General features: G+C 44.8%; 1 protein-coding gene across 4 annotated transcripts in view; it reads left to right on the plus strand.

Annotated features, from left to right (window-relative positions):
* The first annotated feature begins 934 nt into the window (after positions 1 to 934).
* NNT (nicotinamide nucleotide transhydrogenase) overlaps positions 935 to 27844 on the plus strand; it is a 78828-nt gene continuing 51918 nt past the window's right edge. Inside the window, exons 1-7 of one of the 4 annotated variants that reach the window (XM_070411878.1) lie at positions 935 to 1011; positions 6754 to 6957; positions 11913 to 12142; positions 14493 to 14710; positions 18882 to 18969; positions 21826 to 21914; positions 23170 to 23357. In XM_070411878.1, the coding sequence (XP_070267979.1) occupies positions 6807 to 6957; positions 11913 to 12142; positions 14493 to 14710; positions 18882 to 18969; positions 21826 to 21914; positions 23170 to 23357 (964 nt within the window). In that variant the 5' untranslated portion in view covers positions 935 to 1011; positions 6754 to 6806. Of the gene's footprint in view, positions 1012 to 1335; positions 1418 to 1455; positions 1922 to 5510; positions 5799 to 6753; positions 6958 to 11912; positions 12143 to 14492; positions 14711 to 18881; positions 18970 to 21825; positions 21915 to 23169; positions 23358 to 27844 lie in introns of those variants that run through there. The other 3 variants (XM_070411876.1, XM_070411877.1, XM_070411875.1) reach the window with 3 other exon arrangements.

A 27844-nucleotide genomic window follows, 5' to 3' on the forward strand; every position in this document is an offset into this window, starting at 1 on the left:
CATGTTTCCCAGGGACATGACAGTGAGAGTCCATTAGTTGAATGACCTCTGGGCTAGTTAAACACAAGAGATGTTCTCAAAGTAAGGGTTTCTCTGCGATTTATTTCTTTTTGAGAATATGGAATATATGTTTTAGATTCATAACTTTTTAGAATATATTTTTATTGATTTCAGAGAGGAAGGGAGAGGGAGAGAGAGATAGAAACACCAATGACGAGAGAGAATCATTGGCTGGCTGCTTCCTGCAGGCCCCCTACGGGGGATCAAGCCTGCAACCCGGCTTGTGCCCTGACCTGGAATCAAACTGTCGACCTCTTGGTTCATAGGTCGATGCTCAACCTCTGAGCCACACCAGCTGGTCAAGATTCATAATTTTTTCCCCTTCATCTTAGATATGCCAATTAAAGTGAAAAGCAGAGACCTCTCTTACTGAAGCCTCCAGATGATTCAGCTTTAGGGGAAATGAGCCATTTTATCCTCTATATTTCATTCCTCCTACTTTTAATCAGAACACACCTGCAGACTAAGTAACAGACCTGCGTGCAGAGAACAGCTCAGTCGTTATGCTTTGGAGTCCTTGAGCACGTCTGCTCAGCCCAGCCGAGGCCTGGTGGGGACACACAGCCTCCAAGGGCACTGGATTCTGCCGTTAGCACACAGCTTCCTCTGGCCCAGCCTGTGGAAGGCGCAGATGTGTGTTCATTTTCAGGCCCTCACATCTTTCCCGAGGAACTCTACTTCTCTGGCCAGAAAGGAAATACAAAACGCCCCCATTCCGCCCTTCCCCGCCCCCTGGCTTCCTTCCCACTCCCTTTTTTGTCCTCTCTGGTTACAGAAATTCTGATTTTTTCCTAGAGAGGTGGAGGAACGGCAGGCACCGGGAGCGGAGTTACATTATCCTCTTCTGTGTCCTGGTGGGACGCTAGGGAGGAAATCACACTTTGTAAGTGACTCTCCAGGGAGAGGATCAAGTGCAGCCCAGAAAACTCCAGCGCCCGGGTTTGGCTCCAGGTTTGATTGACAAACAGGGGGAGAGCGCGGAGGCGGGGTGGGGGGCGGCCGGGCGCAGAGACAAAGGAGTTTCGGCTGCACTGAGGACGGTGCGGGGCCCTTGGGGGTACCTGGCCGGGGCGCTCCTGCGGGGCATCTGGTGAGGTCGCTTTGCAGCCCAGATCGCTCGCGGGCGGGTGGGCGGGCCACTGGAGGGGGCCGGGCGCGAAGCGGGTAGGCGGGGAGGGGTCGCGGGGCCGGGCGGTGGGGGTAGCCGCGTCGCCGTCACGTGGCCGCCTCCGCAGGGTTGGGGCTGTTCTTCCGGGTTGGAGCTCAGCAGCGCGGGGCCCCAGCCCGGGTCGGCCAGCGCGGCGTCCCCTCGCGGTCCCCCGAGCACCGCCCGCGGAAGCCCGGCCTCCACGCGGAGGTGAGCGGGATGCGGGAGGCGCGGTGCGCCCAGGGCGCAGCTGGGGAAGGGGCGCAGCTGCGCCGGCGCGCAGGGCTGGCGGCGACGACGATCGGGGTCCCCCGGGAAGGAGACCTGTCAAGGAGAAGGGGGGCGGGGTGGGCTGGGACCCGGGCACCCGCTGGCCGGAGGCTGGGGCCGGAGGAAGAACCGAGCCTGCAGGGCCTGCTTTCTCATTCTTGCTGGGGCCGTTGTACTCGGTGGACTCGGGACCTGGGTCCCCGCAGGGAGCAGGGGCGAGGCGGCAGCTGTGCAGATCACAAGTCTTGGGGCGTTGGGGGCGCGGCGGAGGTTGCAGGGGTCGTTTCGGCCCTCCAGATGGGAGGAAGGAGGAGGTCAGAGAGGACTCTCCATAGGGGTGCACCAAGAGAGAGGAGGCAGCTGGACGCCGAGATTGTGCTTGAACCTTGATGGGGATCGGGGTCGGTGACTGGCTGGAGGCATAAGAGGTGGCGAGGGAAAGTTGTGAGTGTCGGGGCAGCTGCAGGGGGTCCCACAAACCGCTGGCGTGCGGGGAGTGGGGCCGGGCCGGGGAGCTGGGAGAGGCGTGGGGGGCGGGCGGGGGATTTGAACTCCGGGCGGAATGACATTGTGCAGCCCGCGCCAATGGGCGTCGGGCGAAGGTTATAAATAGCGGTCCGGGCGCACGCCAGCCCGTGGCAGTTTAGGTGGCGGGCAGGGGCGGTAGCGGTGGGTTTGGGCGAGGTCACGCCGCCTGCCACTCTGAGCGCTGCAGGCTGCTGCGTCCTTGGTTGGTATGTCTCCCTTTAAAGGCACGGCTTGTTTACGGGTGCAGGCGTCCTTTATTCGCCCTGTGATGCTGGGCAGTCCTTCCGAGTTCTGTTTTAGGGAGTCTCATAAGGACAGGTTCTATTCGGACAGGTGGGGCTTGCGTGGCTACTTTTTTTAAAAAAAATTTATTGATTTTTTACAGAGAGGAAGGGAGAGGGATAGGGAGTTAGAAACATCGATGATGAGAGAACCGTCGATCAGCTGCCTCCTGCACACCCCCTATTAGGGATGTGCCCGCAACCAAGGTACATGCCCTTGACCGGAATCGAACCTGAGACCCTTCAGTCCGCAGGTGGAAGCTCTATCCACTGAGCGAAATCGGTCAGGGCTGCGTGGCTACTTTTATTTAAAATGCGCCCCAAGGGGGGTCAAGAGGGGAAATGGGGGACATCTATAATACTATCAACAATAAAAATATATATTAAAAATTAAAAATTAAAAAAATGCACCCCCTTTCTCCATTGCTCCCCTGTAACTTGCAAACCTTTTCAGCTGTTTTTAAATTTTTTATTGAATGGGTAGTTTAGGATTACTTATCAGCAAGGGTACCTAGGCTGCTTACCTTTGCTGATGGAATTAGTTTTCTGCAAGGCTACACAGCATGTCATTTTCAAACGAAATTTCCTGAAACTCCTTGGAGACCATGTTCCATAGATACCCCGACTTCAGGTTGCCTAGCCCTGGCTAGTCGCTCATTCAATCAAAAACTGTTGTTGATTTCCTCTGTATTGTGCAAATCACTGGGTCAGAGGCAGTACCACAAGGAATAAAATAGAGATAGTGTATCCTTTCGTTTCTCCCAACAGTCCTATAAGGTAGGTGCTATTATTATTATTTCCATTTTAAAGATGAGGTAGAGAGAAGTTAAGTGACTGATTGCCAAGGCCACACAGCCAATATTGTGGACTGAGGGGCTTCTGATCCCCAGTTCACCCTCTTAGCCTCTCTGTCGTCCCCTCTCTCAGGTGCTTAACCTCAAGGATTTTAGGGGCGATAGTTACCCAAACAGCTTACATTGAAGGGGACCATATGAATGCCATACTACCTCCCCCCCCCCTTTTTCTTAAATTTTGAGTTGTAAGTTTTCCCCGTTGCTTGAAAGCCATAGAAGCACCTGGATAAAAAAACAGCGGAGAGCTTTAAAGCAGAGATAGGGGAAAGTGTGACAATTACGATGGGATACTATCTTTGGTAACAAGTAACAGCTGTGATAACGTGGTTCAGCTATTTAGTCTCTAAATATCTTTCAGGGTCATTTGTATTTGATTTAGGCTTAGGGATAGGGACTGCTCTTGCCAATGAACTACTCTTGATCACTGTGCCGTATGTTCATAACTTGAATCAAGTGGAGTGTTGGGGAGAAATTGACTTCTGAAGGCTTTGGCCCTATTGACAACTGATGCCAGGGATCTGCTTATCATTAAATTACCATTTTCCAAGTAGGCAGGGCAAATCTTCTAGACCAGGGGTGGGCAAACTTTTTGACTCGAGGGCCACAATGGGTTCTTAAACTGGACCGGAGGGCCGGAACAAAAGCATGGATGTAGTGTTTGTGTGAACTAATATAAATTCAAAGTAAACATCATTACATAAAAGGGTACGGTCTTTTTTTTTTTAGTTTTATTCATTTCAAACGGGCCGTAGTTTGCCCACGGCTGTTCTAGACTCTAGGCCACGAAGTAGGACTTCAGCTTTAAAATATTGCAGAATCTCATCTAATCATAAAATGTCTCTAGAGTCTAACAAAGGAGCTTTCCTATGCTCCTTTTATTTATTTATTTAAAAAAATATTTTTATTGATTTCAGAGAGGAAGGGAGAGGGAGAGAGAGATAGAAACATCAACGATGAGAGAGAATCATTGATCAGCTGCCTCCTGCATGCCCCCTACTGGGGATTGAGCCCAGAACTCCGGCATGTGCCCTTGACCGGAATGGAACTGAGGACCCTTCAGTCTGCAGGCCGACACTCTGTCCACTGAGCCAAACCGGCTAGGGCTATGTTCCTTTCATAGAGGAGCAGACTGAGGCACAGATTCAGGTCACACAGTGAGTGAGTGGCAGACTTAGGCGCCTGCATGGGCTCTATGATTGCTAGCTTTGTGTTTTCGAGGATGAGGTTTGGGCAGGCCTTGTCAGCCCCGAAAAGACAGAGTTCGTTGGGGATTAGGGTGACTCAATAAGGGAAGGTTAGGAGAGGACTAGAAAAATCTCCCTCAAGACAAAAGGTATCTTTTATATACCGTTGTTTCTCCCTTGGTTCTTGGCATAGATTCAGTGAATGTTTTGAATGAATGAGTGTTTTGATTCATTTGCTCAGCCGTGAATGACACCAGAAGTGACCTATGAGTGAATGAGGAGTGTATTTATGGGATTCAGGAATGCCTTAGGACTGGAATGAAATGACATAATGTGGAAACACTTTGAAAATATAAAACCTATTAAAATGCAAAGGATTATTCTTGTGCATTTTTTATTACATGTCTGAACACATCTTGCATGCTCCCTCTGCCTTAACTTTTTGTTCACATTACTCTCTCCATCGCAAACACCTTTCCCTTCCTTTAAAAAAATTTATGGATTTTAGAGAGAGAGATTTTCTTTTTAAATTAAATCTTTATTGTTTAAAGTATTACATATGTCCCCTTTTCCCCCCATTGACCCTTTCTAGCCCTCCCGTCTGCCCCAGGCCTTCACCACCCTATTGTCTGTGTCCATGGGTTATGCATATATGCATACAAGTTCTTTGATCTCTTCCCACTAGAGAGAGAGATTTTATTTATTGGTTTCATTTATTGATTTTGTTGGTCTACTAATTAATGCATTCATTGGTTGACTCTTGAATATGTCCCGACTGGGGATCGAACCTACAACCTTGGTGTTTTGGGATGACACTCTAACCAACTGACCTACCTGGCCAGGGCTTTTCCCTTCTCCTGTTTGAACCCTGTTGGAGGACATGATTTCCTTTGATCCCTCCAAGAACTTTGGACTTGCATTACTCTGCTTTGGAGTGTCATTACTTGTTGATTTTTCTTATCTCCAAGCATATGACCTGTTCCACTTTGATTCTTCAGGTGCTCCTAATGGCTGTGCCTCTGAGACTCAGCCTTCAGTACATGGTTGTTGAATGAAAGGTCATTTAAGAATCAGCACCACTTGGATTGAGGATTTCCATTCTCAATGTTGCAAGAAGTTGCTTCCGGGAGTTGTGGCAGCAGTTCTGAAATGAAAAATGAGCTAGACCTGCCCCCCCCCCCCCCCCCCCCCCCCCCATCCTCTGGAAGCAGGAAGAATGTTTATGGAGTCTGCTGGGATTGGGTTCTGGGCACCTGGGGGCCCATGTGATGGCGCAGAGTGTAAGTGGTAGTTGGTGGAATCAGCTGAGCTTGACCGATAGAGTTCCAGGTCCCCTGCTTCTCCCCAATTTTAAAGGAAAAGAAAAGAAGGATGTGGGGACATTGGAAATCCTGGGGATGATGGAGGCTTTCCATGAACCCCTGGGGATCTGCTACGGAGGTAGCCCTCGAAGCCTCGTTCAATAACAGCCAAGGTCAGTGACACTTCCCTCAGCCTGGTTAGAGCTGGCAAAAAGTGGCCGCTTGTGAGGACCACCGACAGAAGAGCTCCTATTCCACCCTAATCTCCAAGCACACACTGGAATTTTTCTCTTTTTTATTGGAGTCATATCCCACCCATCTTTAATTTTCTTGAGATGTGCACCTGGCAGATATGAGTCTTGCATTCATCCAGTCTCAGTTCGAGGGCTTGCACAGGATAAGCATCCTGCCTCACTGAATAGGATGCCGTGTTTTCTGTGCAATGTGGCATCTAAACAAGTGACTACTGCCCAGCCAGCGTGGCTCAGTGGTTGAGCATTGACCTATGAATCAGGAGGTCATGGTTCGATTCCAGGTCAGGGCACATGCCGGGGTTGTGGGCTTAATACCCAATGTGGGACATGCAGGAGGCAGCTGATCAATGATTTTCTCTCATCTTTGATGTTTTTATTTCTCTTTCCCTTTCCCTTCCTCTCTGAAATCAATAAAAATATATTTTAAAAAATAAAACAAGCTACTCCTGCACCGCACAGTATTTTAGATAATATAAGGGAAATTCAAGGGTAACTTTGATTATACACAATTTTTTGCTGGACATGCAGACTTAGAAATAACTTTCAGGTAAGAGGGGACGGGACTCTATAGCATTTTTTTTTAACTTTCCAGCTACATTAAGAATCAATTACACGTATGTGATCTAGGCTCTGAATTGAATAGTGAGTTTATAACAGTTTAAGTGGGAAAATGGATTTCCACCCTTAAATACCTGAATTGGAAACAAACCTTTGAAGCACCTTCTGTCAGTAAAAGACTTTCCATGAAATTCATTGTAGATGCCCACATAGGACTGTTCTATTCCAAGCTCTTTGGATTAGTCTGTTTTTAATGTTCAAAAAAACAAAGTATGTTTTACTCAGCACATAAATATTTTATTCTCTTTTCTCTTAGTGATTTACCTTCAAGAAAATTGGGGCTTCGGAAAGTTGGGGACCGCTCTGAACATGGCCAACCTCCTGAAAACAGTGGTGACCAGCTGTTCGTGCCCTTTACTTAGCAACTTGGGGTCCTGTAAGGTTGTGCCTGGGAAGAAGGAGTTTTTACGAACATTTCATACGCATCAGGCACTGTGGTGTAAATCCCCCGCAAAACCAGGTAAAGTCTCCCTTCACCACGTGTGACACGAGCCTTCAGGTCGTAGGGGCACATAGCTCTCCGAGGGTGGAAAAAGGCCGAGCATGCAGTTTCCAGCGTGGAGCTTGTGGACAGTCAATTTGCATAAAAAGAGCTAATGAGCACTTTTCTTAGGAGAAGTTCCAGGCTGTCAGTACTAATGGAGAAGAAAAGGTAATAGAAAAAAGAAAAAGGGCGAACCAGCGGAATTGAACCCTGGGAGGTACTGTTCACAGTAACCACTTCTCCTAACATCTCTCTCTCTGTCCTGGTCAGTATTGGAGGATTGTACCATATAAGGCGCAGCTGCGCCCAAGAATTAGGAACTAAGTGTATTACTTCATCTGTAGCAGCGCTTCTCCATGTAGTAAATGGCAGCTTCGTCTCAGTTGCTCGGGTTAGAAACCTTGGAGTCTCCCTGGGTCCTCCCAGTAGGTGCAGGTCAGCTCTGCCTTATATGGAGAATCTGTCCTCTCCTCACCACCACCGCTGTTACATTCTGGTCCGAGCCACCATCAGCTGTCACTAGTCTTCTAAATGACCTCTGTGCTTTCTGCCTCTGTCCCCCTACAGTCTGTTCTGTATACGACAGTGACAATACTCTTTTTAAAATGAAAACATATCCCTCTTCTACTCAAAATTTGCCACTAGCTCTCTAGCTCATACAGGGTAAGAGCTGAGGCCTTTTTGTGCTGTACAAAGCCCCCCTTCTGTTCAGGGGTGCAGGCCAGGAGGAAGAAAGGTTAAAAGGGGGCCCTTCCACACTGAATCAGATAGGTCCCTGTAAGCACCGTACCCCAAGACCTTCCCAGCACTGGCTACTCCTCACTGCCCAGAACACAGACCAGTGGCCATATGTACTGCAAGGGAGACTTGGGCCTTTCGTCTTGCATGCCAGATGGCGACATTCTCAACCAAAAATGGCATTCTGTCTCTAAGGTGGAGGAACAGAATGGGTATGGGGGGGAGAGGGGGGGGCGCAACCGGAAGTCTTTGCCACGTGGAATAACACCTCTTAAAGTTAGGTTTGTAGGACTGACGTTGTGCATTGACCCCTGAACTCCGGGGCTTTTGGACTTCTCACGTCTGCCTGGAATAGATTGCACAGCCTTTCCTTGTCCTCACACGGCGAGTCACTGTTGGCAGGGTACCTGCCCCTGGGAGTCCTCAACTTTGGCTTCAGATTTTAAAACTGTTTCCTAGAAAGCCAGGTTATCCGGTGCGATACAATCATGTATAAAGTAAAAGTAGATAATTGCACTGCGAACATGACCGTTGTCCTTGTGAGTAAATGCACAGGCATCAACAGCTCTGTATTCATGAGACTTTGTTTATTTTTTTGTTTTATTTCTGATTCTGGACTATTTCCTGGGTAATTTACTTTTTATCTTTAAAAGATAAGCATTTTATTTTTTCTTAATAAAGCCACAATTTTATTATCACATTGAAAAGCATGAAAAGTAATTCCAGTCACCGTTCATATTTTCTCAATTTTTTCACTTTTTTTTTCTTAATTTCTTTTCTTTTTTTATAGATGCTTTGTTCAAATAATGAGCCAGACAAGGTCCATATGTTGTATTTCAGTTGCTGTGTTCTTAGGTCTCTTTTGATCTATAGCAGGGGTCCTCAAACTACGGCCCGCGGGCCACATGCAAATACAAATATTGTATTTGTTCCCGTTTTGTTTTTTTACTTCAAAATAAGATATGTGCAGTGTGCATAGGAATTTGTTCATAGTTTTTTTTTAAACTATAGTCTGGCCCTCCAACGGTCTGAGGGACAGTGAACTGGCCCCCTGTTTAAAAAGTTTGAGGACCCCTGATCTATAGTTCCCTTCCTCTCTTTTTCTTTTTCTTTGTTGAAAAATGTAGCTGTTGCTTGTGAAATTTCTCACATTCTAGGTTTGCCTGACTGCATTCCCTTGGTGTTTATGTAGCCAGTTTCTCTGCACCTTGTACTTTCTGTAACATTTAGTTGGCAGAGGCCGGACTAGAGACAGGTTTGATCTATTGGGCAAGAACACTTCCCAGGTGATGCTGTGTGTCATCTATTACATTATATCAAGAAGGTGAACCCATGAGTTAGATGATGTCAGTGTGATCCATCTATCATGAACTTCCTGCCTGTTTTTCACTCACATGCTATAGCAGCCATTTGACTGATGATGGGGTCTAAATCCATGATTTCAGGGGTTTTAAATTGGGGATATTCTATCATTCTATCTTTTTATTTTTTTAAAGGCTGCTGCGCTTTGTACTAGAACCTTTACATATATTTCTCTGTTTTTAAAAGGTATGTTTTTATTGATTTTTAGAAAGAGAGGAAGAGAGAGGGATAGAGAGACAAAAACATTGATTGGCTGCCTTTGCATGGCCCTTACTGGGGATTCAGCCCAAAGCTCTGGCATGTGTCCTGGCCAGGAATTGAACTGGTGATCTCTTGGTTCACGGGTCAGCGCTTAACCACTGAGCCACGCCGGCCAGGCTATTTCTCTCTTTTTTTTGGAAAATGTTATTTATTGATTTTAGAGAGAGAGAGGAAGGGAGACAGAGAGAGAAACATCTATTTGTTGTTCCATCCATTCATGCTTTCTGTGGTTGATTCTTGTATGTGTCCTGAAAGGATCAAACCCGCAATCTTGTCACATGGGGATGATGCTCTAACCAACTGCTATCTGGCCAGGGCCTATCATTTTATTGTTGTTTATTAGTTAGAATTTTTCTATGAAGAAAAACGTTCCCTCTATTATTTAGTTACCCCGAGATTGTACTGCAAAGGTGGGATAGTGTTTGATTCTTCCCCATTATTTACTGGTTTTGGTGATAATCAGTTGGTTCTCTTATGTATCTGTCCCAGATATAACAAATGATTACAATCTTACTGGCTTCCTATAACACAAATTCATCGTCTTACACTTTTGGAAGCCAGAGTCTGAAATGGCCTCACTAGGCTTAAATCAAGGTGTTGGCAGGACTGTGTTCCCTGCGGAGGCTCCGGGGAGAGTCTGTCTTTACCCCTTCTAGTTTCTGGAGAGCGCCCGCATTTCTTAGCTGCAGCCACTTCCTCCATCTTCAAAGCCAGCAGCATAGCCTCGTCAGGTTACTCTCTGACTCTGACTCTTGTGCCCCCTTTTTTCACATTTAAGGACCCTTGTGATTACATTGAGCCCACCCAGGTAAGCCAGGATCATCGCCCTACTTCAAGATCATCCGAGTAGCAGCCTGAATTCCATCTGCAGCCTTAATTCTCCTCCACCAGGGATTGTGACCATAGTCACAGTTCTGAGGACCAGGACGTGGATTATCTTTGAGGCCATCATTCTGCCTACCACACATTCCTTCCCCCAAAGTAGACCAGTGAAGCTTTTACAAAATATTTATTTTTTTGAGTATCATCATAAACCCCTAGATTTTAATACCCTTAGGTGTAGTTTACTATGTTACAGTTATTTATTATTCTTTCTGATGCTCAAATTGTGCCCTATTTGGCCTTCTCAGGTTGTTTCCTGAGTCCTTTTGATGTGATTTCAATTGTCTTTGATACCTTCCTTGACTTACGGTAGGTAGGGCCTATATAATCCGAGATTGTTAGATACGTGAATAGTAGATCAATCCAAAATATTTGCCAGTTTTGTATTATTTTCCTCTCCTTCAAGTAGAGTGTAAGAGCCAACATATATTTGCCTTGGGTTTACTACCAATTAGTACTGCTTATGCAGTGTGGGATCTCAGACTGTTCAAATGCAATGTCTAGGTTGACATAAGCTCTCTAACATCTCACTAAGTTACTCTGTAGAGGTAATTTGGTTTATTTTTAAATTATATATAATCAGAATTTATGTTGCTAGATTCCCCAAACTTTAGTAAAACTTTATATAGAGGCAAATCCTTCTTATTAAAAAAAAACCTGTCTATGCCCACTAGTGAGTAAAACAACAGAAGAAACTAATGTACTTTAGCTAAAGCTGGTCTGAGCTGTGTATACATGCTTTAAGGCTGTATTACACAGGCTTTTGGGTTGCAAGGAGCAGAATCGCACCAGGTTGTATTTTGAGGAGAGGGCTTACTGTAAGGACTGGGAAGTGTGGGAGCCCAGGCAGCCCCTCATCTCCTTCTTGGAGAAGTGGGGTGGTATTCTTGTGGTTTTTCATGGCTCTGACTCATCTTCTGTCCTTGCATCTCTACCGCTGTTCCTAGTGCCGTTGCTTGCCCACCTCCCTTAGATTGCCCCACACTGTGCTCACTGACTGGCGCTGCACTCTTCTACCCTCTGTGTCCTTTCTGAGGGTCTTCCCTTCAGCTTCCTGAGACAGAACCTGTTTGGGTTGGTGGTCACTGGCCAACATAGAGTGTGGCAAAGCTCCAGTGTAAGTCATCTCAGTGGCTTCTGGGTTTTCTCCTGTCTGACTCTTATCTTTGGCCCGGCTGCTGGTCCCCGGTCTAATGAGTTGTGGCTGAGAATGTCAGGTCTCAAGATACAGAACCTGGAAATCTGTGAGGTTGTTACCTGTGGCCACATTGCCAGGAAGGTGATGTTGGGTGTCTAGTAGGGGGTGGTCCTTCAAAACAGCTCATGATTCCTCAGTCTTCTGTAAAAGTAAGGACAAGGAGATGGTAAACCGAAGAGGGTTAATTTGAAGAGTAGAGTTAGCATGTTGAGTGGTCTAAGCTAGTCATGTGTCTTGAAGAGAGCCATTTGGTTAAATAAAATATCTGGAGTTTTCAGGAGAGTGAGCATAAAAACTTACCTATCAAAAAAAAAAAAAAAAGGTCAAAGAGTTAAGATTCTGAATCAGGAACATCGTGTTGAACAGTGACTTGTATGTACAGTCTACTTTGAACTGTTTGCCCATATCCATTTTCTGAACTCTGTTATTGAAACATTGTTTACCAGATGTTCTTTTTTTATTTTTATTTTTATTTTGGCTTTGTTTGTAGGAATTCCATATAAGCAACTGACCGTTGGAATCCCCAAGGAAATTTTCCAAAATGAGAAGCGAGTGGCATTGTCTCCTGCAGGCGTTCAGGCCTTGGTCAAGCAGGGCTTCAATGTTGTCGTGGAATCGGGCGCTGGCGAGGCATCCAAGTTCTCAGATGATCACTACAGAGCAGCAGGTGCCCAGATCCAAGGAACAAAGGAAGTGCTGGCCTCGGATTTGGTGGTCAAAGTAATTATCCTCCCCCCCCTCCCCCCGCCGCCCCCTTATGGCATGCGGACTTTTCAAACTCTTTGCATGGAAAAATTAACTCTCTCTGTCCATTGTTAGAGCTTATCATATTTCAAACGATGCCTTTTTTTCAAAGAAATGATTGTATGTCATGAATATTCATGTTCAGGCCGTGTGATCAGGCCATGAAAAGAGAAAAAAACAATCTTCCGTTGTACATTGGCTAGGGACATTTGCACCCCAGGGTTCATACATGTCCCAAATGTGCACAGGTGAGCATCTAACTGCTACTGAAATAGAAGGAAGTCGTGGAACTCCTCCTGGGACTGAATGTGCAGTGATCTTGGGAGGGAACAGTGTTTTATCTGACGTCAGTGCTATTTTTAGAAAGGGCAGGATTGTCCTGGAGAAAGCAACATGGGGCCGAGTGGCGAGTAGCCCGTCTACTTTAATAGAAAAGCTCTCAGATGTAATAGAAATGGATTGAACTTGAGCAATAAATCTCACATAGGGAAAGGCAGAGAGGCTGTGTTATGAGTCTAGCAGGGATAGATTACTAGAGTTGAACATTAACTTAAATTCCTAAGCCTTCTGCAACCAAGGCAGGCAGGGAAGTATGAATTATATGAGCATGAGTATCAGGTTAAAATAAGCTCCTCACTTTCAAGATCAGCTTTTTTTTTCTGTTAATTTCTCAGCAATCACACACACACACACACACACACACACACACACACACACAATTTTTTTTACATAAACTCCACTCTCTTGATAGGGTCTTAAATAGTGGTTCTTGCAGAAGACACAAAACTGTTTTTTTTTTTCCTATAGAAAATGAGAAGTAAAACATATGACATGGAACTAAATTGTAATTTCGCTAAAGCTTTTACAGGTGTGCAGATACTTGGTGATAAAACTTGGTAAAGAAGCTTAGGAAAAATAGAAAAATCACGGTAACCCATCCAATGAGTATTTTTGGGATGGTAACGTTTTGAGATGTCTCACACGAAAGGCTCCATGTGGCTCACATACGTTTTGGAAATGCTGTGTTCCTTTTAGGGATGAGCAATGTGTGAGCATGGTGAAGGCACTGGGGATCCTGTGATATGGAGACACTATCCTTGCTCTAATGAACTGCTTGACCTGGGTGCTTCTCTTTTGATCAAGCTTGCTAATATCCCGAGGAACCAGTGGTCTGAGAGCACATTCAAAGAAACATTCCATTGACTTCACTTGGATGCCGACAGTCTCAGCCCAGCACTTGATAGGGGCCAGTAGAATTAATGCAAAATTGTCCCCTAATTTTTATTAAAACTATATGATAGATTCCCACTGACGAGAGACAGTCCTTGTCAGAGAGTCTTAGTTAAAGTCCAGAACCCGAAATCATATGCATCCAAGATCAACAACCGAAATGGGAATAACAGACAAAGGGGTCTCATAGGTCAATTGAGACAAAATGCTATGAAGTGAAAATATTGACCCAGTATTGGTGGGTGTATTTCCTTTTAACACTTACTCCCAGCGCTGTTTTCTCTGTGCTTACCTGCCTGAAAGCACTGCTGTGGACTGGGAGCTAAACATTCATTGAAGATTGATTTTAAACTTGGATATAAAACACATGTAAAATTCCATTGGAAATTTCTTTTTACATGTGTTTTATATCCAAGTTTAAAATCAATTTTTCAAAAACACTTGTAAAATGGAATTTAAAAAATTTGGCTTTAAAACGTGGAAGTTTGGAACCTGCAGGCATGTGGAGTGTGCATTCATTGACGGATTTGACACTTCTTAACAGAACAGACTTTATTGTAGCTTTTTGCTTCAACCCGGTTCAGCAAGGCTACCCCTTTGATTGCATTCATCTATAAATATTCACCTGCGATTTTAAGGCGACATAAATCTATCCATACACCCAGGAGATTTTAGTTTATAATGTTCTTAACTTCTCAACACCCCAAATGTTTGTGTTTGTCAAAATCAGCAAGAATTGCGTCTTTGAATACACAGCCCAAACTTCCTGTTGATTCGAATGTCTCTTAATTGTGTCAGAGTGACAGGGTTTGGGAGGACAGGATGGTTGTAGAACCCGCATATTTTCCCACTGCTCCGTAGCTCATTGTCAGACCTGTCGAGGCACTATTTTCAGTCGCATGTGCTCTTTCCTCAGTCCAGGGTAGGTGTCATAGATCTCCTTACCTTGTGCAGGAATGTAGTCAGACATTTATTGCTGGAAGATCACTCCTGGAGTATTGTTTCAATCCTGCCACATTATTTAAATTGTCTTCTTTACTTAAAAGTGTGATAAAGGTATTTGCATTTTTAATCGGTGATTTGGCTTTCTTCTCAGGTGCGGGCCCCCATGCTGAATCCAACATTAAATATTCATGAAGCTGACCTTTTAAAGACTTCGGGAACACTGATTAGCTTCATTTATCCAGCCCAAAATCCAGACTTGCTAGATAAACTTTCCAAAAGGCAAACTACAGTTTTGGCGATGGACCAGGTCCCAAGAGTCACGATCGCTCAGGGATATGACGCGCTGAGCTCCATGGCTAACATTGCCGGGTAGGTTCCCTTCTGTTTCAGCTGCACAGCAGAACGGCGGTGTCACAGAACGTGCTCATGGCAGCTCTTCTCTCTTGGGTGACTTTGCTCGTGAGGATTGTTGGAGAGCGCAGCCTTTGAGAGTGTACTTCAGTTATTTTTAAGGCTTTAAAAATAAATATATATCTTTAATTGATTTCAGAGAGGAAGGGAGAGGGAGAGAGAGATAGAAACATCAATGATGAGAGAGAATTATTGATCGGCTGCCTCCTGCACGCCCCACACTGGGGATCGAGCCCACCATCTGGGCATATGCCCTGACCGGGAACCAAACCGTGACCTCCTGGTTCATAGGTTGATGTTCACCCGCTGAGCCACGCTGGCTGGGCAAGAGTCTTTTTACTGTTTCCCAGTCATCAGATAGGAAATGGTTCTTCATACTGTACTCGGTTGTACTCTCCTTTGTAATCTTCCTGGGTAGGAGGCAAGTAGTATTTTCTTGCAGCAAAGGAAATGACTGTCATATTATTTGTATGAAGAATGGACTGCATTTCATATATGTGCGTATACATGCATAGATTAGGTTGAAATTACTGTTTTTTTTCCAGCTTTACTGAGATATAATTGACATATACTATTGCGTAAGTTTAAGGTATAAACATAATGACTTGATATATATATACTGTGAAGTGATTTCCACAATCAGCTTAGTTAACATAAATTGCTGTTTTTATAGGTCAAAAGTGGTTGGATATTGACAGTTTCATGTTTCAATCTAATATACACACATTAGCAGATTCACCATTTTAATTAGGTTTTACTTCCATAAATTCATAAAATACTGGTATTTAATGAATAGGGAAAATGTCTGCACTTGAAGAAGTTCCATCTGGTGTCAAAACCTGTGTTGATAACTGAAGGCTAACTGTGTCCTCTAACCTCTGAGGCAAAGAGGGCAATGAACTTGCTCTGCTGGGAGCGCTGATGCATGTGCACCTGTTGCCAGCAGTGCTGTGTGAAGGATCCCAGGGCCCATCCGGCCCAGAGGACTGGCTGTTTGCGCAGTCACGCCTGCCCCAGGGGAGGGACAGGAATAGCTCCCCGAGGGCGGCGTGTTGCTCACTTGGCTGGAGAGGGTGAAAAGTCTGGAAGTCAGATGCTGCTTATGAAATCAGCTCAGCTAAGAAACGAGTTGAATTAGATTTTAAGCATGAAAACTATTAGTGGTGACAATTTGCTAATATGAATGAGGCACCAACAAATGAAAATGTTTTAAAAAAACAGTGCCTAAAAAAAAAAAAAAAAAAGAATAACCTGAATAAATTTCTGACAGATGAGCTGAAAGTCTTCTTAGGTTTTATAACTTAGGTGTAGCATATCAAATATGCCACAGATTCTACTTTGGGCTCCAACCGTTCACTGTGGTTGTAAATGAGATGCAATAAATAAAAATGACAAGGTAAAAACACATGTTGTTGTCCTTCATGTAATATGGCAAATGGATTTTTAAAGACATTCTTGTGTGTGATATCAATGATATACCAAGGAACACAATAAATTTTTGTTATATTTATTTAGTTTGTAGAAGAGTTATGTTATGCAATGAGGGACTTAAATGTTTTATAGAAAATGTACAATGTAAACTTTTAAAAATTAGGTTTTTAATTTTTTTTAGAGAGAGAGGAAGGGAAAAAAAAAGAAAGAGAGAGGAAGGGAGAGGAATAGAGAGATAGAAACATCGATGAGAGGGACATCATCAATCAGCTGCCTCCTGCCTCCTGGGGATCAAGCCCACAACCTGGGCATGTGCCCTGACTGGGAATTGAACCGTTGACCTCTTGGTTCCTGGGTTGACCTCAACCACTGAGCCACACCATCCAGGCTACAATGTAAACTTTTAAGGGTGCTGTTGACTTTGTCATATGAAATGTACATTTGAGAAAGGTCTTTATCAAAACCAGTAACTTTAGATCAGTGGATTTTAGCTGCAGAATCTTTTGAGCAAATGAAATATTATGAGGCAATAGAAGCAATTCCACTAAGAGCAGAGTGGCCCGAGACGAATTGAGGGGTGAGGGGGTCCAGAACATGTCTGTTCTCTATCCCCCCCACTGTGGGCTGGCTGCAATTTAAGCCTATGGGGACCCATGGAACACAATTTAAAGAATCACTATGTCCTGAGTTGATACATGCAAAGGGTATAGTTTGAGATGAATTATCTAGTACACTTATCATACAACATGTGATAAGTCATTTTCTGTCTAAATCACATATGGTACACATACACACACACACGGTTACACTACACTGAAGGCACATTTCTTTCAGTGCATTGATGTTCATTCCGAGTTTTATTATTCTCATCAAAAACAGGCCCACTTTTAACATTTTTTTCTACCATCAACATTTTCTTGTACATTTCTGTGTAATCAGCTTCATTTTTGTTATTTTTTTTCAGTATAGCAATTGAATATTTTAAAATATTAATTCCAAAATTAAATTCTTGCAATGGTCTTTGAATCTCTATCATGTTTGCTCTTTGAAAATTTCCATCACTTGGATTCAGAAATAGATGAACACATCATGTAATCTCTAAAATATTATTTCCTGCTTTTCGTGTAATTTAACTTAAAATAGTGCATGCTTTTGCACCAATTATTATGTCAAGTATTTTATAAAGATATTATTAAGGAAAGGTTTTATTGTCAGCTAGAGGGTGGAGTTTATCATTAAGCAGTTGTATAACAGTCAGATAGCGTGTTTATTACCAAGTGAGAAGGTACAAAAGTGCAAAAGTGCATAGCGTATTTCTTTTTTAAAAAAAATATATTTTATTGATTTTTTACAGAGAGCAAGGGAGAGGGATAGAGAGTTAGAAACATCGATGAGAGAGAAACATTGATCAGCTGCCTCCTGCACACTCCCCACTGGGTATGTGCCCGCAACCAAGGTACATGCCCTTGACGGGAATCGAACCTGGGACCCTTGAGTCTGCAGGCCGACGTTCTATCCACTGAGCCAAACCGGTTAGGGCGCATAGCGTATTTCTTTAGCAAAAAACACTCGTAGTTAGTCAGCACTTACTGTGACAAGCTGTAGGTAAGTACATTATCTTATTTCATCTTCATTACAACACTAAGAGAGGCTGTTTTTTGTCTCTGCTTTATACGTGGGGAAACCAAGGATGAGTGAATTAAAGAAGGTTGCCCAAGGTCACAGAGCATGTTGGTGGTAGAACTGGACTTGAACTGAGGTCACTGTCTCAAAATCCCATGCTTTCAACCTGTAGAGATCAGGGGAAGTGGTATTTTTAGTGGTCTGAGGCTGGAATTGGAATTTTATTATGTGCAAGCATATTGCTAATCTAATCTTTTAATTTTAAAGTTTTCCCTCTGTTCTTATACATACGATGTAGTCACCAAAGAAACTTTGGACACTGTAATAAAGTAAAACAAAAAGTTTGAAATACATGTTGTCTCAGCACCCAAAGAAAACCATTGTGAGCGGTTTCTTGTCTTTCCTTCATGTCTAATTTATCACAACAGGCTTTCTGCAGTGTTTGTTAGAAAGAGGCCTGGGAGCGTCATGGATTAGCATATGCCTCCTGGGCAGGATGCTGGGGTTACACTTCTGGCTCTGCCGGTTACTAGCTGAGGGACCTTCGGCAAGTCTCTCTCTTTTTTAAAAAAGTATTTTAATTTATTTCAGAGAGGAAGGGGGAGGGAGAGAGATAGAGACGTCAATGATGAGAGAATCATTGATCAGCTGCCTCCTGCATGCCCCCCACTGGGGATTGTGCCTGCAACCCGGGCATGTGCCCTTGACCAGAATTAAACCTGGGACCCTTCAGTCCGCAGGCCGATGCTCTATCTACTGAGCCAAACCAGCAGAGGGCTTGGGCCAGTCTCTTCATCTCTGTGTGTCAGTCTCCTCACCTGTGAAGTGAAGAGAATAAGTGAAGAGAATAACCTATCCATACCACGTCATGAAGGTTAAAGGCGTAAGTATGTACACAGCACTTGGAACTGTTTTTGACACATAGCAGGTGCCATATAAAATGTTAGCTATCATCCTTTGATGATTAGCATGTCATTGGTGACTTATGATGCTATAAGAGGCTCACGTCTTTCATATGATGGAATCGCTCATTTTATGGAATTATTCATGTATTTGTTTCTTTTCTTTTTTTAAGTTACAAGGCCGTTGTACTAGCAGCAAATCACTTTGGACGGTTTTTTACTGGTCAGATCACGGCTGCCGGAAAGGTCCCTCCAGCTAAGGTAGAGAAAACTTGATGTTTCTTCATAATATGAATGAATTAAAGGTGAGGGGGTGTGTAGTTTGGAAAGGCAGCTATTTTCCCATGTTTGTTGCGTGTTAACTTCTCACGGGTGACTTGTGGCAGGTACAGATAGATGGCGGAGCCTCCGAGCCACTTAAGATGGCTCGAGAAAAAGCACGTTGATGTTTCCAGATGTTCTAGTCAGTCCTTTTTCTGCTTTTGCCGCACTAACTTGCATTCTTTTTTTTTAAAATATATATTTTATTGATTTTTTACAGAGAGGAAGGGAGAGAGAGAGTTAGAAACATCGATGAGAGAGAAACATCGATCAGCTGCCTTCTGCACATCTCCCACTGGGGATGTGCCCGAAACCCAGGTACATGCCCTTGATCAGAATCGAACCTGGGACCCTTCAGTCCGCAGGCCGACGCTCTATCCACTGAGCCAAACCGGTTTCGGCTAACTTGCATTCTTAAAGGGATTTTGGATGACTTGTTCTGTGGAGCCCGTTTACTACTATTTTTAAAAACAGTTTCAAGATGCCACTCAGCAAATTCTTTCTTTTTCTCCCCCAGCAAATTCTCGATTTCCCAATGATTGCGACATTTTGGTTCATTGAAAAGATTGTCTTGGTTTCCTCACTTTTTGCCGAATGTTGGGTCATGAGGACAGGAAATGGGAGGTGGTGTAACCGGGATATTTGGCAGGGGCACGGGTGCGCTTTCTTTCATTGAGATCGAGAGCAGAGGAGAGGGGCCGAGAGGTGGGCATGGCTGGGTGGAAGAGTGGGTTCCGTGTGACCCCTCAACACTGCGTACACTAACTGAGAGGGTAAGCAGGTCATTATCCTGACAGGATAATGTGCAGGAGACAGGACCTGACCTGTTGTCATCCACCTGCGGGTGTACCTGTCTGTGGGGTGCTTCCTGCTCTAAAGCACTTTGTCATTATAAACCCGAAGTTCTCACACAAAGTAAATCACCTAGAAGCGTGGTCGGCAGTTATCGGCTCGGGAGCCACATGTGGCTCTTTGGCCCCTTGAGTGTGGCTCTTCCACAAAATACCACGTGTGGGCGCGCATGTACAGTGCGATTGAAACTTCATGGCCCATGCGCAGAAGTCGGTTTTTGGGCTGGGCGAGTCTATTTTGAAGAAGTACTGCTGATATTTGGCTCTGTTGACTAATGAGTTTGCTGACCACTGACCTAGAAGAGTGAACACACACACACACAAAACCACACCGCGAAACAAAAAAACAACAAAAACCCCGCCATATCAGCTTTGAGAAATCTAGTTAATTGCTTTAAACAGGCGGGAGGAGAGAATGACAGGTGTTTAGGTGGAGAGAAAGAATACATTCCTTTTCTAAGATTATATCACTTGATTCTAGTGCCATTCCCTCTTTTAAATTGTGGAGTCTTCTGTTATTTCTGATTGAGGCTAACTTGGCCTCTCCTGTGATTTTCACTTATTTTATTTCATGTCATTGTTTTAGCAATGACACTCAAAGGCCAACGACCTTCACTGAGAATAGCCTGACAATCAGCGGCTCAGTGGGTACAACTGAGGGGCGGGCCCTGGAGCCCAGAGCCCGTTTGTTCCCTCTGGTCCCTCTTTGTCACCTTTCCCGTAGAGTCCTCCCTCTCTCTCCCCGCCCTGACAAACAAACCATCACCATTGAGAGCAATTTTCATAGGACTTCTGAGACACTGCCCAGGGCGGAGGGCACTGGAGCACAGTTGACTTGTATAGTCTTAAAGAGTGGGAAGGAAGCGTGGACATGATGGGTGGGTAGGAACTTATAAACTTCAGTTTCTGTGGGTGGCTTCTCCCTCCCTCCCTTATTCCCTCCCTCCCTCCCTTCCTTCCTTCCTTCCTTCCTCCCTCCCTCCCTCCCTTCCTTCCTTCCATAGCAACAAGGAGTTACCTTCCATTGACTGGGAAGCATAATAGGACTTTTCACACCACAGACAGCATTTTCCTTATTTTGTTTCTTAGGAGGCAGGGGACACTCTAGTTTCTGAGGAATTCTTTGGTTTCCTTGGCTCGGGTCCTCCCAGGGTTAGGGAGATTGATTACATTGCTTTATATTTCAGCTACCATCCATTCAAATTGGTTCAAAATTAGGTGCTTGATCACCTGCTCTTCCTTTCAGAAGCATTTGAGCTCAATTCGGGGTTGGAGTAAGTGGGCTCCCCGAGGTTGTACCCATCTTTGCAACTTACTTTGATACTTTATGAACATAGTCAGACCTGAGCATTGGCGAGGGGAGGGGTAGCTAGAATGCTGGCTACACTGGGAATGTCAGTGGGAGAAGCTCTGGCGTAGAGTGAAGAACCTGTTAACCTTTTGCACACATACTGTGGATCTTGCTGGCTGTAGCTTTGACACTGAGCTGCTGATTGTCGGGCTATTTTCAGTGAAGGTCGTTGTCCTTTGCCAGCAGTGTTCTTTAGATAAACTTTACGACAGTGGCTTGGGGGAGGGGGTGGAGGATAGAGGGGGCATTGATGATGATGGAAGGAGACTTGACTTGGGGCAGTGAACGCACAATACAGTGTGCAGATGATGTCTTACAGAATTAATTTTGCACCTGACACCTGTGTAATGTTAACCTGCGTCACCCCAATAAATTTAGTAAAAAGGAAGAAATAAATAAAAAGCGGTGGCCTTCAGTTAGAGTTGTCTATCGTTCAGAACGTTGAGTGAGGGCTGATGGCTGCCACCAGCACTGCCTGGTTTATTTTTGAGCTCTGACTGTGTACCAGACACTGACGGTACTAGCGGGTGATTTTTCAGAATCCGTTGATAATGAACTTCATTGAAAACACGCCGGTTCTGCCCTCTGTCCTAGATTCTGATAGTTGGTGGTGGCGTTGCTGGGCTTGCCTCTGCGGGTGCAGCCAAATCCATGGGGGCCATTGTTCGAGGATTCGACACGAGGTGAGTGCTTCACTGGTGACTGCTGTCAAGGTCAAAATCTTGTTTCAGGTGGATGCGGTGCTGTCCTTAGAGTTTATAAATTTAAGTAGCATGTTGAGAACTGCTCTATAAGCTCTTCAAATATTTCCAGTTTTTCAAAGTGAACTAAAAGTGAAAAAGTATTTCTTAGTGGAAGAAAATGTAAGGACCGAGACTCAGTTCAGCAGAAATAATTTAAAAACAAAATAAAACAAAAGACTTGAAAACTAACACCATACTCAGGTTTTTTTAAAAAAAATTTTACTTATTGATATGGGGGGCGGGGGGGGGGGGGGGGGAGAGAGAGAGAGAGAGAGAGAGAAAGAGAGAGAGAGAATATCATCGATTTTTTGTTCCACTTATTTATGCATCCATTGGTTGATTCTTGAATGTGCCCTGACCAAGGATTGAACCTGCAACCTTGGTATATTGAGATGATGCTCTAACCAATTGAGCTACCCGGCCTGGGCTGAGATTGGAATTTAATGGGTCTGGGAAGTGGCCTGGGAATTTGAACTGTTAGCAGGTAGCTGCAGTGATTATTGTCATCAGGGAGGTTTGGGATTCACCGTGGGATGGGTGTTGTTGGGTTAAACACTGTCTATCACAGAGCTGAGATCTGTTGGCTCCGGTTTTCCAACCAGTGCACAATGCTTGGTCAGCATTTTTTTTTTTTTTAAAATAATGGAATGTAGTTTTACATAATTTGAATGTGTTGGCTTTTTACATTTGCCATTTATACCACTTACAAGTTGCTTTTTTTCAAACACAATTTAATAGGACTATGGACAAAAATCACTTCAGTAAAACATGCCTAAGTAAAAGAGTCATTTATTTGGGAAAAGTCCCCACAAGTCAGAACATTTACAGATGAAAACCTCCACTTGAGTGATTTGAATGAAGGCGAATCTTAATGTAGGTCAGAACTCCAATCCTTATTGATAATGGAGCCACAGAGACAATCGATTACTGGAGATGGTAATAGTAACATTCCTTTTGTAATTTGACTAAGGAGTTGGGATTCTCTATAGTTTTTTTCCCCCCTCGAAAAAATATTTATCATAAAAGCATTAACTTCCTTTAGAAAAACATTGAAACAGTCCAATCAGAGACATCAAAAGAAAGTCTCCACTTTTGACTATATACAGTTTTTTCTTTTAAAAAATGTCTGCGTGCATGATCTTGGTTCTGTGTCAAGGGCCTAAAATAACCGCTGCTTTCCCTCAACGCTCACCAGGGCCGCGGCCTTGGAGCAGTTCAAGTCTCTCGGTGCTGAGCCCTTGGAGGTGGACTTGAAGGAGTCGGGCGAGGGCCAAGGCGGGTACGCGAAGGAGATGTCCAAGGAGTTCATTGAGGCTGAAATGAAGCTGTTCGCTCAGCAGTGCAAGGAGGTGGATATTCTCATCAGCACCGCCCTCATCCCAGGTGTGTCCGGCCCCTGGTCCCGCAGCACTTTCACTATGACTTCTTCAGATGAGGGTTGATCACTGTTGAACGAGTGAATTTCTTCAAGTAAAGATTGACTTGCTTTCTAGTAAATGAGAAAGCACACGAGAGGCAGAAAAGACAAAATCACAATAGCCCTAGAGAAAAACGGTCGTTAGTAATTTGGTCTCTTTGCTTCTAGTCTTTTTTCTGTGTATTTTTATCTGTGTTCGTAGATCACAGTCTATGTACAAGATTATATTTGTACATAATTTTCTCTGTTTATACCCTTGGTAAGTTGGCTTTTAATTTATTTCTGTTCTCTTTGTTAAGGTGCTACTTTTTTTTTTTAAATTTCATTATTGGTTAAGGTATTACAAATGTGTCCTCATTTCCCATTAACCCCCAACCCCCCCCCCCCGCCCCCCCCCCGCAAGATGCTACTTTTTTATTGTAGGAAATTCAAACGGTACTGAAAAATAGGGAGGAAAAATGAACAGATCAGAAGTTCCAAGAGAGATGAGACCCTTACTAATATTTTGATGATTATTTTTTCATATGTGAGAGAGAAAGACAGGGGAGCTTTGGCCTCCTGCACATCTCCCACCAGGAATGTGCCCGCAACCAAGGTACATGCCCTTGACCGGAATCGAACCTGGGACCCTTCAGTCCGCAGGCCGACGCTCTATCCACTGAGCCAAACCGGTTTCGGAGGCTGTGTGTATATTTATGTAACTTCCAGTATATATATTTTTACTAAAGGATAGGGCACTTTGTCGCTTTTAATTATGTCCTTTGACATGTTTGGTCTTTGTAACCAAATTGTGTGCTCTTTGGATATCAGGAATTACTTTCTAGTCCAGTATTACATCCCCTTCTAAAGAGTATTTTTCACTCAATAGATGATGGTGTCCAACTAATAAACACTTATTTACTCAATAAACACTAACTCGATCTAGCAAGATTTGGGAGTGAAGAAACTCTCCACCTTTTATATTCTTAGCTCTTCTCTTGTTTTATATATATAGAAACATCAATGATGAGAGAATAACGAATCAGCTGCCTCCTGCAGGCCCTCACTGGGGATCGAGCCCACAACCTGGGCATGTGCCCTTGACCGGGAATCGAACCATGACCTCCTGGTTCATGGGTTGATGCCCAACCACTGAACCATGCCAGCTGGGCAGCTCTTCTCTTCTTATGTTCTTTCCACGTGTTATTGAATAATGAATACCATGATGACTCTAATTTTTTTCTTTTCTGAAATCTCATAGGGTTTATGGTTCCTTGTGTTAGAGCCTATTAACGGAACCTCGCTTTCTCTAGGGGACTGGAAAATTAGAAGTTGCTTTGTCCAGAAGTCACGGGAAAGGAGAAGTTCTAACACCCTTTCCCCCCAAAATCTGGCTATGATAATCGCAAGGGCAAGAATTTGATCATATCCATGAGCTTGTGGGGCAGTACGTGCCTCCAAGCTCTTCTTTCTGTCCTCTGTGTGTCCAGATGAAACCTGATAGGTGGGGTGGTCTCTCCATACACCCCCATCCCACCTGAGATGGCAGGATAAGCAGCCGGGCAGGGGGCCCCTATGGGCTCAGCCCCCTGAAGAGTCTGTGTGTGTAGAAATGAGGCCTGGAGGTGGGTGTAGAGCCGGCCAGCCAGGGGCCCAGGTGGTGGTTGTGAAATCGTCCAGCAGGACACGACTCGTGAACAGGCAGTGCAGGAGAGCGCTCAGGATTCGTCCTTCTGTCGCAGTGGCGCCTGGCTCAGCTGTTGCACAGGTGGCTTGGGGGAGGGGTGGGTAGCCTTGCTGTGCCATCTGACCTTTGAAAGGCAGCTGCTGACTAGATGCGACAAGTGGCCAGCAGAGGGTGCTAAAACATTTGTTCAGGGAGTAAACGAGGCCCTGAAGCTAGATCTAGTCAAGCCAGACCTTACTAAAGAACAGGATAGTTTGGATACAGTGTATAGAATTATTATTGATCATCAAGCTCGAAGTGAGTGCTAGAACTCAAGACTTCTTTTTTAAAGAAAATATATTTTTATTGATTTCAGAGAGGAAGGGAGAGGGAGAGAGAGATAGAAACATCAATGAGAGAATCATTGATCAGCTGCCTCCTGCATACCCCTCCCTCCTCCCTCTAACTGGGGATCGAGCCCGCAACCCAGGCATGTGCCCTTGACTGGAAATGAACCCGGGACCCTTCAGTCTGCAGGCTGACACTCTATCCACTGAGCCAAACCGGCTAGGGCAGCAAGATTTCTCATATAAAACACATACTGACTTTTAGGGCCTGCCCCCCATAATATTTTATTTTTTTTTATAAGTAGTTTATAGTAAGTGTACTTTAGTAGAAAGTCAAATTGTATAACAAGAGAAGCATCGATTTATTGTTCCACTTGTTTATGTGTTCATTGATTGTTTCTTGTATGTGCTCTGACCGGGGATTGAACCCGCAACCTTGAAGTAGCAGGACGGCACCCTAACCTATGGAGCTACCCCAGTAGAACAAGTCTGAAAGAAGACTGTTGAAGAAGTTTTATTACTCTGTTCCTCTTCTGAAGCTACGATCGCCTCAGCACATTAAATGTACAGAGAGGCCAGTGCATTGGTCCAGAGCTCACACTCAGAAAGCTGGTCTGAAAAGGACCTTTCTGGTATTTTTTTTTCTTTTGAAAACCAAAAAATAAATATATATATATATATTTTTAACGATCTTTTATCTCCCTCCAGGACTGAAACCGGAAAGCATGGGTACTAGGAAAAAAGATAGAAAAGATCGTGTAAAGGCCCAAATGCCCTTTGGAAAGCAGTGTCCTTGCATGTAGCTCTGCAGGTTTATGTCCTGAGCCTTTGCATGGGTCACCTGGAGGCATGTCCGACTCCTGAAAGATCTTAGAGCAGAAGTTATTCTAAGGCTTTTCTTGAGTTGGGTCCAGAGGAGATTAAGTTAAATGTCAGAAGTTCTCCGAGTTGAGATTCCTTAGACCAAGTCCTTGTGGCCGTCCTGGAGGCCTGGGTGGGTGAGAATGCTGAGAGGGACACAGGTGCTCAGGTCGTTTCGGGTTACAACCTAATGGACTCGGGAACTTTTCCTTTCTCCCAGGAGCACATCCGTCAGGGGGCTTGAAAAGACAGTGATCTTGTGCTTGTGTGGGGTGTATGTGGGATGAAATATTTCTGGAGCCAGCTAAATTATTGTGCGGCCTGGGATTTTGTACCACATACGCGTTCCATCATCTGGATCCCAGGAGTGGGATGGGCAATTGGTTCAAGGCTGGAATTTCACCTGATGTAGGTGATGTCAGGAGAGGGCCTTGCTGGTTGTCCCATGTTGTGGCACTGTGCACACAGGACAGCTCCCAGCCTCCCTGTCCAGCTCTTGGACCTTCGAGACTACTTAGAAAGTAAGGCAGCCCCGCTCTGGGCATGCTCAGGCTGTGCTCATAATCTTCCTGCTACACCTTTTGAGACACGAGAGCTTTATTGTTGTTGTTGCTGTTATTATTTTTATTAGAGGCCCAGTGCACGAATTCATGCACAGGTGGGGTCCCTTGGCCTGGCCAGCAATTGGGGCCAGTTGGGGCCAACTGGCCAAGGGGAGGGACCACAGGAGGTTGGCCAACCAAGGGTGGTTGGCTGTGGAAGCGCACTGACCACCAGGGGGCAGCAGCTCCTGCGTTGAGCGTCTGCCCCCTGGTGGTCTGTATGTCGTCATAGCGGCGGTCGAATGGTCATTTGTGCTTAGGCATATATATATATGATTATTTTTAGCATTCCTAGTGTCCTGGAACTCTGTTAGCGAGACTTTTCATAGACTTGGACTATTTGACCAGGAAGAGGCTGAATCAGGTTGAAGATCTGATCAGTGAGTTAAGGAGGGGAGAGTGGGAAGGGGTGAGGAGCAAGCGTGGTGCTTTGGCACTGACCGTGTGCAGGCAGATGTCACCTGAATTCCAGGGAGAATGGAGTACCGTGGAGCACAGGCCAAGTCTACCTGCCAGAGACAGTCTTCCATGTAAAGGTTTCCTGAAGGCCACCTCATTGAAAATCATAAGCTTTCCCGCTGCCCCTTCCCCGCCTCAGGTCTGGCCCTCACTGTGTGATTGAGCCGGAGCTATTGGAAAGCCTGGGGCTTTGTTTAATACTGATAACTGTGTCTTGGAGCACCGGGTTCCCTGCATCATTCGGCAAAGGCATCTGAAATGACCAGGATTGGGTCTCGTCACCCCCATACTCCCAACCTTTGCTACCACGTCTGTACTGCTGGGTAGGGTATTTATGTAGCTTTCGGGCCTGATTTAGCTTTGGGGCCTCATGTTCAGCTAATGTAGTGCTCTCTGGGTCGGATTTCAGTCACGCTGGCCGCGGTGATCTCCTCAAATAGACCAAGGACTTTCGGGCCTTTGCACACCGTTCCCTCTCTTCGGAATGTGTCCCGGCTCTGCCCTGCCCCTCGAAAGCCTACTCATTAGTTAACACTTCC

Source organism: Myotis yumanensis, unplaced genomic scaffold (assembly GCF_028538775.1).
Source record: "Myotis yumanensis isolate MYYU_CA2020_CCGP unplaced genomic scaffold, mMyoYum1.0.hap1 SCAF_4, whole genome shotgun sequence".
Classification (NCBI taxonomy): Eukaryota; Metazoa; Chordata; class Mammalia; order Chiroptera; family Vespertilionidae; genus Myotis; species Myotis yumanensis.